At 56.3% G+C, this 16524-nt stretch overlaps 4 protein-coding genes across 4 annotated transcripts; 2 read left to right on the forward strand and 2 right to left on the reverse strand.

The window, feature by feature from the left end:
* Positions 1 to 111: 111 nt before the first annotated feature.
* Positions 112 to 2842, reverse strand: MAM_05356 (Tetratricopeptide-like helical; the record flags this gene model as incomplete). Its single annotated transcript, XM_040824154.1, has 4 exons — positions 112 to 521; positions 577 to 2523; positions 2588 to 2746; positions 2815 to 2842. The coding sequence occupies 4 exons, from the start codon at positions 2840 to 2842 to the stop codon at positions 112 to 114; spliced, it is 2544 nt and encodes an 847-aa protein (XP_040677866.1).
* Positions 2843 to 4684: 1842 nt separating this feature from the next.
* MAM_05357 (uracil-DNA glycosylase) lies at positions 4685 to 5891 on the forward strand (the record flags this gene model as incomplete). Its single annotated transcript, XM_040824155.1, has 2 exons — positions 4685 to 5037; positions 5111 to 5891. The coding sequence occupies 2 exons, from the start codon at positions 4685 to 4687 to the stop codon at positions 5889 to 5891; spliced, it is 1134 nt and encodes a 377-aa protein (XP_040677867.1).
* Positions 5892 to 9519: 3628 nt separating this feature from the next.
* On the forward strand, positions 9520 to 12864 carry MAM_05358 (uncharacterized protein; the record flags this gene model as incomplete). The annotated part of the gene is made up of 6 exons (XM_040824156.1): positions 9520 to 9706; positions 9776 to 9921; positions 9983 to 10076; positions 10133 to 10361; positions 10446 to 12703; positions 12761 to 12864. 6 exons carry the CDS (start codon positions 9520 to 9522, stop codon positions 12862 to 12864), a joined length of 3018 nt encoding a protein of 1005 aa, XP_040677868.1.
* A 752-nt stretch (positions 12865 to 13616) lies between these two features.
* MAM_05359 (transmembrane and coiled-coil domains 4) lies at positions 13617 to 15994 on the reverse strand (the record flags this gene model as incomplete). Its single annotated transcript, XM_040824157.1, has 2 exons — positions 13617 to 14930; positions 15005 to 15994. 2 exons carry the CDS (start codon positions 15992 to 15994, stop codon positions 13617 to 13619), a joined length of 2304 nt encoding a protein of 767 aa, XP_040677869.1.
* Positions 15995 to 16524: the final 530 nt, after the last annotated feature.

Raw genomic sequence — 16524 nt, forward strand, 5'->3', positions numbered from 1 at the left:
CGACGGCTCGTGGCCATCCAACAAAGACTCTCAAGGAATTTCATGGCTGAAATGCTGTCCAAACGCCCGCCCACCTCATAGTCTATATATGTACACCATGTCCGCAGTATTTTATAAACCCATCCCTCCGGCGGCCCAACCGCCGAACCCATCAAATGGGTTCGCAGGATTCTCAGCGGCTCCTGGAATCGGCTGTTGCTGCTGCGGCTGTTGGCCTTGACCCTGGCCCTGGCCTTGCCCCTGCCCCTGCCCCTGGGCTTGACCCTGCCGCCTCGCCTCCTCAGCTTGTGCGTAAGCTTGCTGCATCCTCTGCCGATACCACAGAAGCAATACCAAGGAAAATGTGATACCGATGATGAGGATACTTTCTACAATCCCGCCTGCGTCCAGGTAGTCATCACCTCCGACATCCAGAGTATCATCATCCACATAGTCGTCGTACAGTGCTTCGTCGTCGTAATACCGGTCATCTTTCATAAAGTTGGCAATCCACTCTGCCAGCGACCAGTCCTTTCTTTTACCTGTAGAAACATGTTAAGCCCCGACGGACAACTAGGGACGTGGGAAAGTACTTACTGGGCTCGTCCTGGATGGAGTGGACGTCGCCATGCGTAATCGTGTTCCAGGCACTGCGAGCCCGAAGCTTAAGAAGACTCAGAGTGACAGGGAGGTAAGCCTCCTCATTCACCTCCAGCGCCTGGTCATAGAATCTTTTTGCCAAGTGGAAATCTTGCTCAAGGCCAATGCCGTTCTCGTGCATCCATCCGAGGTTGAACAAGGCCTGGGCGCTCTGCGAGTGCTCCGACGCTCCGGTATAGCACTGCAAGGCCTTGCTGACATCAGCCTTGGTGCCAATGCCGTAGAAATAATAGTCGCCCATCTTGACCAACGAGTCGACATTGGCCTGTCTAGACGACCGAGTCCAGTAGATGGGGCCTAGACTTGGGTTGTTGAGGAGAGTTCCTTTGGTCTTTGACCTGCCCAGCCACGACGACCTTTTTTTGGCCTCGGCCATGTCCAGCATGTATGCCACGTTGTTCTGTGCTCTTTCGTAGCCTTGTTCAGCCGCCATTAAATACTCAAGAAAGGCCACCTCATAGTCTCCAGCATCGTAGGCGTCATTCGCGTCCGCCCACGATGAGACCAGGGGCTCCGCCTTTTCCGCGACATTTTTGTAATAGCCCAAAGCCATGGGGCACGTCCTCTCGCGCCCCACGCCATGATATATCATCTCCGCCAGATAGTAATGGGCTTCGATATTTCCGTATCGGGTCGCAAGTTCGAAAAAGTTGCTCGCCACTCGCAGGTCCTCGGCTTCACCCTGATCGAGATACAGTCGTCCCGTCTCAACCTGGGCTGGGGCGTAATCTGCCGCTGCCGCAAGTTGGAAAAGTTCCGAAGCCCGCTTGACGTTCTCCTCCACGCCTAGGCCGCGCAGTAACATCAGGCCCATTCCATACTGCGACTGGGGGTCGTTTAGCTTGGCTCCCCGCTCAAACCATACCTTGGCTCGGTCGAAGTTTTGTGGCAGACCTTCTCCTCGTAGATACATGCGACCAACGAAGCCAGCTGCTTTGGCGGCGATTTTGTCCGTGCCCGGCTTGAAATTATCCACGAGCGTGCCGTCCCTTTTCCAGTATCTAGAGACAACCGAAAAGAAATATTTCTTTGCGAGACCATAATCGTGTGCGAGGCCCCTCTGTCCGTCGTAGAATATCCTTCCCAGGTTCAGAGACGCCTTGATATCGCCTTTTTGCGCCATGAGGTCGAGGTACTCGATAACGTCGCTAATAGCAGCGTTGGCATCAGAGTGTACGCTCACCTTACGAGCGTTGAGCCCTGAACTCGCTGCACTAGCGCCCTCGCCGTAGACACCGCCGTCGTCGTCTGCAATTCGCCACCCTTGATATATCCAGGTCACGCCGCCGGGAGGACCGGTCCGGTGCCATTGAATGGCTTTGTCGGCCACGCTCTTGTAATACTTCACCGCCACTTCGCAGTTCTTGGACGCTCCTATGCCCATGTGATGTCTGAAAGCGGTAGCCATGGCGGCTCGAACGTCGCCGCGAAGAGCTGCAAATGTGTAGTAAAGCAAGGCCCTGGCCTGGTCTCGCGGGACCACGTCGCCGAGTCCCGTCGAGTGAAACAGCCCTAGCATGTACTGCGCGGTCATGTTACCATGAGAGCTAGCCAGGTGGTTGTAATAATTATAGGCGGCGTGGAGGTCTCTGGTATGGCTGTGGTTTCCAAAGAAATTCAATTCTGCCAGCAGATATAGGGCGTCGGAATTATTCTGTTGCGCGGCCTTTTCCAGCAAACCGACAGCCTTGGCGATGGGACCGGCTGCAGTGGACTTTAGGTGCTGTTGCTCCTGCGAGGGGGCTGTCGCGGGTCTGGTCGGGATAGCGTTCAGGAGGTATCGGACGACGGTTCCAAAGATGCCGGGTGACTGTTGTCTTCGGTGTTGCGATGATCGCGATGCCTTGTTCAGCTGGGACAGTGCGGCATCGACGAGTTCGGCTCCTACGTCAGGTTAACTACTTCGACACCCCATCAAGCCGAAGTCAGTTGGGGCTCTTGGACCAACCTGCCTGCCGAGCCGCTGTGTGGGCGGCATGCTCTGTCTCAATGGCGGTCTTGGGACCAAGCCCATGGTTCCCCGGTTCTTTCCTGAGCGGATTGTCCCCATGATTGTTTTTGTAATATTGCGCGTTTGTTCCCAGAACGTGAACGGCCTGCGGAAGCACTGCCAAGGAGACATGTGAGCAACACGATGGCAAACCGGAGGACGAGGACAGCGGCAGGGCAACTTACGGAGAAGCCATATGGCTGAGCTCCTCATGTTCGGCAATTGCTATGTGCCAGATTTTAATGATGGGGTGCAAAGCATAAGCATAGCGAGTCCGAGACGGGGATGTGGGAAAGTGGTGGCGATGCGACGATGGCCGACGTTGGCAAAGGTGCGCTGTTCGGCCCGGAGCTATTCGTTGTCACGTAGCAGGCAGCTACCAAGTTACAAGCTGTCCACTTCGGAGAACGGGCTGGCGGGGCCCGGGGTGGGGGGTGGTGGTTTTAGGGCAGCTGAAGGGCTGACTAATAAGAACGCATTCCCAAGGCTCTTGACGAGTCTGAAAGCACCGGCACCGGCCCTGCAAACCTTTGGCGTCTCTCCCGCTTCCCATCCACCAACGACAAGACATCCATCCTCAGGGCTCGGGATGATCCAGGAACACACCCGGTGATCCGCCAACTCTTGGCCATGGCGAACTATTGTCCTGGCCTCAGGCGGGATCTGGTGGTCTGGCGCTTGCGTTTTGCACCGACAAGCTTTGGTTACTTGCTAGACTTGTATCTCCGAGCATAAAACACAGCTTCCTCCAATTTCCGCAAATCCAACCCTCCAAACGCATCACATCCAACCACGACGGCCAACTACGCACTCATCCTCGTCATCTGTCGCCTTCTTCTGGATAGCTGGATGGAAAATGTTACGTTCCGCCTTCTCCGGGCCACTGTTTGGCTGCTCTAATACACATGCATCATTGCGATTCTCCTGTCATCAAGCTTGCTATCCGGGCTGCATCGTCCCACGAAGAGCCGGCCAAGCAACACTGCCAAATTCGGGATACACCCGAGAAAATGAGATGTGAGCCAAGACAAATGACTCTGGACGAGGGACGAGATGAGCTGCGAGCCCAGCGACTTTGCTTACTGGGTCGGTCGCTTTGCGGGGACTGATTGCACACAAGCGGGCACGTCGCGAGGATGATGCGAGGAAACTCTGCATACTTACAGAGCCTCGTCCTCGGCTACAAGAGAGTGAGGTGAGATGTCGCACCATGTATTTCTTCAACATTGCTCTCGGTCCGAATCTGGCCGACCGTCATGTGCTTTATCACCGTTGCCGCTTTCCCAACTGTCTCCACGCGGTCCCTACGGTCCATTATCGGCCGGACCTCGTCAGACTGCAAATTCGTACCTTTCTTTACCCGACGAGTGGCTCAGGATCATCCTTCACGATTCCCGGAATTCGGCCGTGCCGATAGAGGCACCGGTTGGCTGGATACGGAACATTAGGAAGGGGTCGACTTACTAGACTGGCTATTCACCAGCGGAGGTGATGAACGAGCTAGAATATAGTCACTGGACTAGGGTTGCTAGAGACTCACAGTTGTATTAAAATTTGGTTGATTTCTGTGTACCCTCGCCCTAGGAGGCTCGCCGAGTTTGGTCTGCGTCTGGCTCTGATGCTCGACGTTTAGAAATATCAAACAGGCAGGGCCAAGAACATCATGACTGCGTGCGCAGCCATTGGCCACACAAGCAGCCACCCCTCGGGCCCCCACCCAAATCCCCACCGGTGACCCTTTATCTATGTACGTACCTCAACGCCCCTTTGGCGGCCGCTGCGGTCTCAGTCGCGTAAACCAGCCTTGCCGCCCTGGAAATCCGCGTCTCCCACGCGCAGCAAAAAAGTCTCCGTCCTGGCATGGCAAACGGCCTCCTCTAACGCCCACACGTCCAATTCCTCCAAAGCTACAGATATCACCAAGAACCGCACTTCATTTATTGCATGTACACCAGCATTCAGTCAAAAACGGCTTTCACACTCCCCCTCCGCTTGCACCTCACCTCCAAAGCCAGAGCCCTCCCAGGTCGTCGGCTCCGTGCACACCTTCAGACCATGTCGACGCTCAAACGCAAAGGCGAGACCCTAACAAACGGAGCCGACACCAAGAAGCCCAAGGCCAATGGCTCCATCGCCTCCTTCTTCAGTGCACCAAAGTCCGCCGCCGGGAATGGCTCTGCTTCCGCCTCTCCAGCCGCAAAGTTCGACAAGCAAAAGTGGCTGGCTGGCCTGACAGCCGAGCAGAAGCAGCTCCTGAAGCTGGAGATTGAGACGCTGCACGAGAGCTGGCTGGCGCTTCTAAAGGATGACATCACGAGCAAGGAGTTTTTGGAGCTCAAGAAGTTTCTGGACCGGGAGACGAACGCTGGCAGGAAATGGTTTCCGCCAAAGGAGGATGTATATTCATGGTACGTAATACGCTTGGCTTCTCCATCCGTTGCGGCCGCGAGCTAAACGCAACAAACCCCCCTTGTACCAAAGGTCGAGACACACCCCCTTCCACGACGTCAAGGTCGTCATCGTCGGTCAGGATCCATACCACAACGATAGACAAGCGCACGGCCTGGCGTTCTCGGTGCGACCTCCCACGCCTGCGCCGCCGTCCCTCAAGAACATGTACATTGCACTGAAGAAGGACTACCCTTCGTTTGTTCCGCCCCCCGATCGAGGCGGTCTTCTCACTCCATGGGCTGACCGCGGTGTGCTGATGCTGAACACCTGCCTGACGGTGCGGGCTCATGAGGCGAATTCACATTCAAACCGTGGGTGGGAGCGCTTCACGCAAAAAATCATTGATCTTGTGGCTCAGAAACGTACGCGGGGAGTCGTCTTCATGGCATGGGGCACTCCGGCAGGCAAGAGGGTACAGAAGGTCGACAAGCAGAGGCATTTGATTCTGCAGAGCGTCCACCCGAGTCCGCTGAGCGCCTCCAGGGGATTCTTCGACTGCAGTCACTTCAGGGCGGCCAACGAGTGGCTCATCAAGCGGTACGGCGAGGATGGTGAGATTGACTGGGCCTTGTCGCCGGGTGCCACGACCAAGGCTGCCCCTGCGGCAGCCGCCTCTGGTGGCGCGTCTGTCGACGGCACGGAATCGGTCAAGACGCAGGCCAAATCGGAAGTAAAGAAGGAGGCGAATGGATCTGTTGCGGTTGAGATGACCAGAACCACCGAGGCCGAGGAGGATGTGGATTCGGACGACGAGGCCGCACTAGAGGAAGCTCTTCGTCTGGCTGAGGCAGAGGTCGAGAAGGAAGAGTAGACGAGACAAGGCGAGACGAGACCCTATCGGATGGGCATACAACACTTGCCCGAATATCATCATGTAAACAGCATCGGCTTGGACACTTTTTGAATGAGCGGATAGAAATCAAAGAATCGTTCCATGCACGCGTCTCGTCATGGTCTTATCAGCATAGATGCAAATGAGCGGCGCAACAGACGGGGAACCGTATGTGCGCTGCAAATACCCAACCACGACACCTCATCATCACGGCGGGCGGGGGACGGGATCGCGGCTCTCTGAACGTCAACTCCAGCCCTCTTCATGGTTTAAACAAGGACACGCTGCCAAAAATGCCCTAGACAATGTGTTGCCATCACGGATCAGCCACGAATCGTGAATCATGCACAGCCGCGGCCCGAAACCGTGGCCTGCCTGATGCACGGCCATGCCTCACCCGCCCAGAAAGGACTCGAAGGAGTGAGTGAGCCGGCCGTCTTCATCCTCTTGCGTGCACGCTAGTAGTCTCATGACAGGAGGCGACGTGTCATGCGGCTCGATGTCAAGTCAGGGTGGGCATCGTGGATGCCGAAATGCGCTCCCGCGCTAAACCTTGCTGGCATCGGGCTTCCGTCCAGAGTACTTGCTCAGCAGCCGGGTAAGTCAGTGCCTAATGCGACGTAGGTTTGCAGCCCCGGGCCCAAGGATGGCCTTGTATTGTGTTGTGTTGTAGCGGACGGCGATGGCGATGGTCTGGAATCTTGATGCGCGCGGGGGCTCAATCAAGCGTGAATTTGTCTGGATGTACTGAGTAGCCCGGTTTGCGGACGAGGTGTGCGGTGTGCGGTGTGCGGTATGCGGACATGCATGGTGGCACACCTTGCGAGGCAATCGAGGGCATAACGTACAATAGAGGACAGTCAACAGAGTTTATATACAATACTGCCAACAGATCAGAAAGAAGAAGACGGCGCAACTACCTAAGTACCTACTCTAGGTTGGTGTTGGTACTTATCGTCGGTTCAGAGTACAGCATCTCCGGATGATGGGCCGGCATGAGTCTGCAAGCCAGGGGTCAAAGACATGAAACTAGCACGAAACTGGACAAGCTCCCAGCTCCACCAACGGACGCCCCGCACTCTGGAGCGAATGGTTTCGGCAACAACTTGGCCTAGTCCGATTGGGTTTTGAGACATTGGACTACGTGCTAACAGCTACGTACTCCGTAGCTAGCCTGGGCATCACTGGCAAATTTGCTGCCCGGGCGGCACACCTGTCCAAGGAGACGGTAACAACGACAGAGCATGTGCAGAGCATGGAGGACACGGCGGCTAGACGGTTAGACTGGTGGCGGTGGTTGGTGGCCAGACGCGAGTCAATAACGGGCCAGAGACTGCCAGCCAGCCTGGGGCCAGACGGCACTGGTGCGACACAGCCGTGGGCTGCGTGCGAGTCGTCGACGCTATGGACTGGCAGGACCGGCAGGGCTGGGCAACAATGGCATTGACGAGACCTGGTTGCGCGGTGGGCTATATCATGTTGATGACGGGTGGTCGTCGACGGCCTTGGAGGGCATATGCAGCCATGTGTAGCTTCGCCGTGGGTAAAGTCGGCGAGGAACCCATCCACCGTGTATTGCAGAGCAGAGCACGTCGGGGGCCGTGAACTGGCACAGGTAACAGTAGAGAGACAGTCCGTCGACGTGACGAGACTTGGGCGAGTTGTGGCGCCTCCGAGTAGTGGTTACTAGTTACGCTGTGTGGCAGCAATGATTCGCCATGGCCGCAACATCGCAACGAGCGGCTAAGCCGGCTCGTGTTATTGACAGCCACAACCGGATTCCTAACCGCTCGTCATCATTACTACTACATCAAGCCAGCCGGCAATATATTGTACACTGGCACCGGCGTACGCGGTACATGTTACATTTCTACAGGCCTTCCGGTCCCATAAGGGCGAAGTGGGCCTACTTCATGACGGTGTCAAGGCGTCCGTCCGAGTGTTGAGCAGTCGCGGGAAATGTGATTTTGTCTGTGGGAGCCGTAGATGAGCACAAGGGTAGTGTAGTGCTCCGTACGGTACAGCTATGTATGTTCTTATCGTGGAGCGCTCGGTAAACCATCGCCAGCAGTACAGGATGCGGCGTCGGGAAGTTTTCGTTGGACGTGGTCAAAGGACATGGAGGCAGGATAACTCGTTGCAACCTCGACATCCAGAACACGGCGACCCGGGCGCTGTGATGCGGGCGGGCGTGTGGCGGCATCTGGAGTTCCTCCCAGGCAAACCCTGGCAGCTGGCGGGCCGCAGAGGGCAGAGAGAGGCAGGACGCAGGACGCAGGACGCAGATGAGACGATGAGCCGATGCAGGCAAGCGTGTGCCTGCAATAAATGATGCGTAGGCTGAGCCCTCGACAAAGTTTTTGAGGTGCACGCACACGATACATGATGCAGACAATTGATGAGGACTCTCTGTACTCCGTACACGCTTCAAACCTTCACTTCCACGCAGGTACCCGCTGCCATTGACGCCAGGAACACCCGCGTGACACCAGCGAGGCCCCCCAAGCTCCCGCCACCTGAGCCACCTGCGTCGAACACTAATTTTACTTTTTGTTCCCCGCTGTCCGCGAAAGCGGCCGTGTGGCCCAATGCGTGGCCCAATGCGAGGCCGCAATTGAGGCCCCCCTGGCTACGTCCACCGTGCTGCCGTCAACTGGTGATGAAATAATCTGGGGCGATGCAAGTGGCTCCCTCTCTCTCGCGCGCCCGCGCGTGCCCCCCCTGAACCGCCATGGTCCAACCTGGTTCCGAATGTCATAGTCCAGCAAATGTCCAACTCGCTCCGCAGCCCCCCTCCAACCAAAGAGATTTGCGTTCTGAAGAGTTAATCCACACCACCTCGACGTCCAACAAGTCTCCAAAGTTCTCATCTCGTCTCGTCCGTCGGGTTCTTGTCTCTCGTCTCTCTGGTCCCAGGTGTCTGTCTCTGCGCCTCTCCTTGCCTTTCCTCCTCGCCCTCTCCTTCCTCCCCTCCTTACTTCCTTCCTTCCTTCCTGCCTTCTTTCTAACCATCCGACCACCCCAGCTGCCCTGCGTTGGTGGGCGCTGCTTCCATTCATTTGTGCTTCTTCCTTGTTGAATCCCCCCCCTGCAGACTTCTCTGGTCACAGCTTGTCCCCTTTGAATCCTGTTGGTTTTTCCAAACTCACCCCCACCAAACTCCCCCCCCCTGGAGGCTTTAACCCTCTCGACACTCTTTTTGCTTTCTCCAGTCCCCGCATCACCACTTACACGTCGCCGTGCGAGTTGAACCACCTTTTGGGCCATCTGGTCTCGCCTCTACTCCCCCGGCTGAGGCTTGCTTTTTATTTTGCGTTTCTTTTTCTTCTTCATTTTCCAATGCCCAACTAGGAAAAGGCGCACTATCTGCCAACGTCACTGCGCTGCCGTGTCGGCGAGCCTTTTCTCGCTGCGACCAGTGGACCGTCTTCGCAGCCCCTGAACTCAATAATCGTCTGCTGCACTGCATAATTCCTGCATCCTCCCTCGCACCGCACCACAACTGCGGTAGATGAGGTAAAAGGCGTCGTCGCATCACGTATACTTGTCGTCGTCTTTGAAGCTCCTCTCTCGTCGTCGCTTGGGAATCCCCTTGCATTTGCCCAGCATGCCACGATTTCTCTCACGCCTCAAAGGCCGAGAGAACCGGAAGAAGCAGCGACTTAATCTTCAGGGAGTCTCAGACTCTCTTACACAGAAGCCAAAATGGGATGATGCCTACACACGGCCATCTGTTGAGCCGGAGGAAATTCATGACTTGTTGCACATCTGCACGGCCGAGCTCAAGGCGCGTGGTATGTATATTTGAGTCGAGCTTGGGGGAAAATCTCGGCAACTGGCTAATCTATTGATTTTCAATATAGGCCTCGACATTCCCTTCTTACTCCTCCCGTATCGACCAACATCCAATCCTAGTGCCGTCCGCACTTTCATTAGACGCTTCTTCGACGACAACTTCGCTCTGAAAGGGGATATCTTGGTACAAGAGTTACGCATGACCGAACCAATGGTCAGTGGACCTTGAAATCACGTCCCATGCCGCGTCTTCATGTATCTGACAACTGCACTAGGTCATCTCGGGCGTAGTGAAGTGGTGCTGGAGCCGCATTTCGGGCGGTGTTGTCGGCTGGGATGCCTACGAATTATTCAAAATTGGGGAAAGCGGTAAGTACAATTTTTCGGGGGAAGTTGTGCATTCTGTCAGTAACTAAGTGCGATAGATTCGCGTATGGCGAGAGATTCTTTTAAAACTTTTATCCCCCTAAGTGTCGAAAGCGGAGCTCGACAGCGCATCATTTTCGACTTCTTTGAGTTAACGGCAGCCATTGTTGCCCACGGCAAGATCAATGGCTTCGGTGGACGTCAATTGCCTCGAATGGCTGCTTGGTGGGCGTTCGAGCAGAGAGATACGGGCAGTGGTTTTGATGGTGGCTACAGGGCATGGCAGAAGTAAGTGACTTGGTCGCACAACAAACCGTTGAATTTGTGTCCAGACAACAGGAGAGCCTGAAAGCTAACGTGTGGCATCTTCAGGGCAGCCAATGCCACCACCCACCTTTTTTTCGCCTATCTGCGATCTCTTACTCCGGAAGAAGGCCTCACCGGAATCACTTTGCTTCCTAGATCGCTGGAGAAGCTGCTCAATGAAACCGAGTACCCGCCGCGAACTCCGGCCGCACTTGTATCCAGGACTAATAAACTGGTCATGTTGGTCGACACTGTCTCGCCGACGCCTTTTGCCTTGCTTCGCCGAGCCGGCCATTTTCAGTATCGCGACTCTGATCCTGCCTTGCAACAATTTTCCGACTATGACGACCCGGTACAGGCATTGACCGAGGAGTGCCTTCGAGTGTTGCGCGCCATTTCTGCTGCAAACGAATCTCAGGTCTCTAGTGTGAAGCACTCGACCAGCCTGCGTGATGCGTCATGGTCACGATTCGAGGACATTGGTTTTGCGGGCTCTGTTGAGGAAGAACCTCACGTCGAAGACAGCAACGCCGCTGCTCAACACAAGCCAGTGCAAGCGCTTCGGAGCACACCTGCGTCTGGGACCGATTTCGGCCGCCCCACGACACCATCCTGGGCTGACTTCCTCTCATCCGGCTTCGTTGATGAGAACGGGGCTCCTTCGAACGTCATCCTCCCCCCTGACAAGGTGCTGCCTCCTATTGAAACCCAGATTAGACAGCAAAGCTCACAGTCGCACCGTCCGAGACTGGAGAACACCACCAACCTGCAGCCCGGTGAGCTTGCAAGCATTGCTGTAATGGACCTTGACAATGCATTCTGGTGGGTATGGATGAACAGCTTAGCTCCGGAGGAAACGTCCCAACGCAAATCCGCTTTTGGCCGCTGTGCTGTCATTGAGACAAAGGTCGCAGGTGGTAGCTGGCTCGTTATGGAGGAAATGATTGCAGGCGCTGCTCCAGAGCCGGACAAGGGAGCCTATATTGCTGAAAAGAAAGGCCTGTTTAGCTGGACCAAGCGCGGCAGAAGTATGGGTCGCCGTAAGTCGGTCGGGAAGCCTGCTCATGGTCATGGTGATAAAACAGCCTCGAACAACTTCGGGAGCAGCAAAACCACTATTGGCCCAGAGACCCATGCCAAAGTCCAAGCCAAGGCAGCCCAGATGCGTGCCGTCAAAGAGAATGAGCAGTTGGCTGCATCACGGCGCGGCAGAACTGATGAAACAACGCCAGAGAAGACGACGAGTGTGCTTTTTCTGCAGCCCAGCCTTGCCCCTGAAGCTATTTCTGCCATGAGATGGACGAGAAAGTACGACAAGGGCACCATCAAGGATGCGTACATGGCTAACAATAGTGCCGGTCGTGGAATTGCGACGTCTTCACCAACCACTGAAGGGACCCGTGGTGTTGTTGCCACAAATAGCAACGGCCATATTGGTGACAAAAAAACAGATTTGCCGATTAAAGATAACACGCCCGTCGCGATGGTACCTACTCCCCCGCCTAAGCCAGAGGTCAAGCAAGCTGATCCTCAAACAACGGAGCCGGCGGTGGAGGAGGTTGACCCCCCAGTCCCAGCGCCCAAGGATACTGGTATGCCAGTCACCCCTGTGGCGCATTCAGTTCCAGACGTTGAGAATCACACACCTGGGATGGGTACTCAAAAGGGCGCATTCCAAGCAGACAAGGAGAAATTGGGATTAAGAAGAAAATTGTTGAAGCGCAAGAACCGAGCATCCAAGGTCCCTGAGAGCGCTTCCTCCCATCTGGAGAACACGTCACAGGAGGAAGAAGGCGTTGCCGAAAGGTCGACTCGCATGTCTGACGTAGCCGAGTCTCCTGCACCAGAGGAGGCAGCCCCAGTTGATATTCCGGTTCGAGAATCTCATGATACGCCAGAGCCATCTCGTTTCGCAGAAGTTACGAGAGAGGCTCGCCCTGCTGTTGAGAATATAGAGCCAATCTACGACCCTTCAGCTGGCACGGATCTGTCGCCTATTGATGCAGACGACGCAGCTGAGGCCAAGCACGAATTCGCTCGATTCGACCAAGGCCCTCTCGCAGATCAGCCAGCCTTCGTCCCCAACGATGACGATGCTACTCCACCGATAGCACGCTACCCCATGTCCAAAGAAGGCAGCAGCAACAAGAACAAACCTCAGGAGCCGGTTGAGACACTGAGTCAGAGCGCTGGCCCCGGGGTTCAAGACCGTTGGGCTCAAATTCGCAAGAATGCGGCGCAGAGAGCTGCTGGTCGCGCCAAAGATGACATTCCTCGACCCAAGACGACCTCGGGCGACGATGATGACACCAGTGCAGAAGAGAGTGAGTTTAACGTATAGACAAGCATGCCAAGCAGTTTTGTGCTGATAAACTTGACAGCCATTGAGTCTCGCGTTGCCCGAATCAAAGCCCGCGTTGCCGAGCTCACCGGCAACATGGAAACTGGTAACGGCTCTCAGCTGCCCTTAGCCGGGAGATCTTAGAGACGATTAGCGGCCCGCTGACTGGAAAAAAATTACCATGTTCTCTGCAATCTACAAAATTTGTAAAATTCTCTTCATAATATCCCCAACTAGCTCACTTTGCAGGTAGCCACAACAAGTCTTGCGAGACTTGCTCCCGCAGTCTGACGCAGTCCAACCAACTCGTTTAATGACTGCTTACGGAACCAGCAGCTGGACCGTTGTTCTCCCGGGGGTCCGGCTTCTTCTGATATTTCGCTCTTTTTTCTTTTTTTTTTTTTTCCCATCGGCGATGATACCACAGGACGATAAGGCTGTGTGTGTTTGAATGCACAAGCGATTCTGGTCATGAGGCATCCGTACTGCCTTCCACAGCGTCTTGATTTCTTTTTCCTGGTTGCCTTGTGATTTGTTCTCTCTCTCACCTTTTTTTTTTTGTTTGGACAGATCCCGAGCTAGCACTTAGATATGTGCTATATTGGCTTTCAGAAAGACCTAGTTGTCAATCGGATCCATGAAAATTCTACTACAAATTGTTAATTGCCCAGATTTCCGTCTTGTTCTGCCACTTTCTTGTAGCGAGGGATCAGAGAAATCAGAGCAAGACACGAGTCCCGACGCAGGGACAAAATAGAAGCCGTTTATTTTTTTTATTTTTTTCGCGGGTCTGTGTTTGTGTGTGCTTGCTTGTGAAATAAATGTACGTTGTAACTTGATGATGCGCGTATTTTCAAACAGGCCATCAATGGATGACGTTGAGGTGAATTTTCTATCTAGCACTGTACTGGTTTGCCATGGTCGTCATCGTTATCCTCCATCTTGATAGCCATAAATTCGCCGTCATCGCCATCGTTAGAGTCTGGCGTCTGTTGCCGCCTAGACTTGCTCCCGCTCTCAGCCGAGGGCGGGTCATGGAAGCCCTCGTGTAGAGACTCGTGTTGCGTCGTCACAGGCGATTCATCCGAGTCCAGCTCAAGCTCGTGCTGGTGCTGGTGCTGGTGCTGGTGCTCGTTCTCGTTCTCGCGCTTTGGTTCCGTCTCCGCAGGGCGCGCTGGACGAGGGCGTCTCCCAGCATCACGCGGCGACAGGGCCGGCGGAGAGATTGTCAACCCCCTCAGGTCATCGTCGGCCAGTGGGCTGTGCTTGTGCCGGCTCGGCGGCGCCCCCGCGGCGTCGAGGTCGATGAGCTTGCCCTCGGCGTGGTCGTCCTTCATGCGGATCAGGTCGTCCTTTTGGATTTCGCCGCCGGCGCGGACGCCCGTGAACCCGCACGCCTTGAGGATCTCGCCCGTCAGCGAGGGGTAGCGCAGGTGGCCGCTGACCTTTTCGCTGAGGTCCAGGTTCTGGATTCCGTGGACGCCGTCGATGGCTTGGAGGCCGGCCACGCCGAGCGCGAGGCTGTGCATGCGGTACACGAAGCCCAGCATCATGTCGTTCTCCGAGTACACGTTGAAGATGGGTCCTGAGACGGCGCAGCGCAGGGTCCGCCAGTGGGCGGCGTCGGAGGGGGCCGGGGCGCCCATGATGACGACGGTGTCGACGAGGCCAAAGGCCTTGCGCTGCGCGAGGGACTCGAGGCACGCGTGGATGGCGGTGGCGCCGAGGGAGTAGCCGATGAGGGTGACGGGCCGCTCGCCTTGCACCCTGTTGGTGAGGGCGTCGGCCAGCAGGCGGCCCGCCTTTTTGGAGCGGTTGCTCGCCCGGCTGAAGGGGTTGTCGACGTTGGACGCGGCGGCGAGGACTTGGATGGGCCAGAGGGCCGCCCAGAGGGTCGCCAGCACGGTGCGCTTGATGATTTCCATCTTGAGCGTCTTCCAGGCAAACGACTGGGCGAGGTCCTGGAGGGCGGTCCCCAGGCTGAGGAGCGTCTTCATCTCGTAGCGCAGCGCGAAGACTTCTGTTTCCCGGGGCGGGAGCACGCGCCACGGCGTGACGATGTCGGACTCGTCGTTAAGCCAGCCGTTGATGCCAATGGTCACCCGGAGTCTGCGGGTTTCTGTGGCACCGTCTGCGTCCTCGACCGGAGCGGCGAGCGGGATGAATTTGAAGTCTTCTACCTCTTTGGCGTACCTGTCCATGAGCTCGCCCTGCAACGCTGATTAGCTTTTCTGCAATTGCAAAGAGACGCGGCACGTAGGGAAGGGGGGCGAGGGACACGGACTGTCATCTTGGCGCCGTATGCCCCGAACAGCGCGCCCACCAAGGCGCCGTTCATCCAGAATATCCCCAAGAAGCTCGCGACACCTCCTAATCCCACGCCGCCCATGATGCTGCCTATCGTTCCGGCGACCAGCGGCGCGGCCAGGCCCCCCGTCACGCCGATGACGGCGGCGCCTGCTACGCTTGCGAGGCCGACTTTCCAGAATCGACTGAACTTGTTCTGCTGCCTGCGCTTCTCGGCCTCGGCCTCGGCAGACATGGCGTCCTTGTCGTGCTTGTCGGCGGCTGACGACTCCATGAGCGAGCGGGCAACCTCGGCTTCCTCCCTGTTCACAAACGTCTGCGGGATCTCGAGGGCCGACGCGAGATGGAGTATCATGGTGCGGGAGTGCGCCGAGTACTTGCCCGTGGAGAGGACCAGCAGCAGCACGCAGCTGAGCGCCTCCCGACGATCCTGTGCCGGCACGGTCGTCAACCTCGTGAGGATGGGGTGGTATAGTTTCTGGAGAGCCGCCACGTCATCCGGCTTGTCGACCTGCACGTTGCCGAAGCTCATGAGATTCTCGCCCTCCTCGGGCGTGTCGAGCTGCCTCTTGTCGAGGGCTTCTTGGCGGATTTTGCGCTCCTCTTTGATCTTGGCGGTGTCTTGGACGCGCACGATTTCTTCTAGTTTGGGAAGGAAGCTGGACTTCCAGTCTTTCATGTCCTTCATTGCTGCCTCTTGAATCTCTTCGATTTGCTGTGCTGCCCTGCCGGCGGGCTTCTGGGCGGCAGCTTTGGCTTCGCGAGCGGGAGGGTTTGGACGGGCGCTGGGTCTAGCGTCTTGGGCTTCCTCGTCTGGGCCGGTGAGAGAGCCCAGCTCACCCGAAGGGTTGGCGAGGTGCAGAGTCATGAAGGCGGTGATTTCTTCAATAAGATGCAGGAGAGCGGCTCGTCTCGCGGGGTTGAGGGCGATGACGATCTGCCGCGGGTCTGCGCAGAGCGGCGCCATGACGGCGGAGCAGAGTTGTTTGTGTAGTGACACCGGAAGGCCGATCAACTACGCGGGCTTGGCCTGGTGATGGTTTGAGTCTCGAGACGAGAGGGACTGTGTTTGGTGAGGTTGGAACCGAACTGTCTGGTGTGGACTGTTGACTAGTAGCTTGGACGTCGAGAGGTCCGAACCCTCTGCCGAGTCGAGCGCTGCCGGTCCGTGTCTGTCCCTTGTTGGATTCAAGCAAGTCCAGCAGCGATTGAATTGTAAGCCGCGCAATGGTAGCCGACAGTGTTGCGTGGGCGGAATGCTATCGAGGTTTGGTTGTCCGGCGTAGAGTCGACAACCTTGCGGGAATGACGTCGTCGGGCGCTTCGGTGGGCCAGCGCTCTCCTCTGCAGCACTCTGACCCTGTAGTAAGAATCAGACGTCATCTGGCATGAGAATGATGGTGACGGTGCTCGATTATCCGAGATAAGAAGTTGCAAGACAAGTCGAGCTCGGCGTTGGTTTTGTCTACGACGTTGTTGCCGTCCTTCAACTCAACC

This window comes from Metarhizium album (genome assembly GCF_000804445.1).
Source record: "Metarhizium album ARSEF 1941 chromosome Unknown scaffold_13, whole genome shotgun sequence".
Taxonomy (NCBI): Eukaryota; Fungi; Ascomycota; class Sordariomycetes; order Hypocreales; family Clavicipitaceae; genus Metarhizium; species Metarhizium album.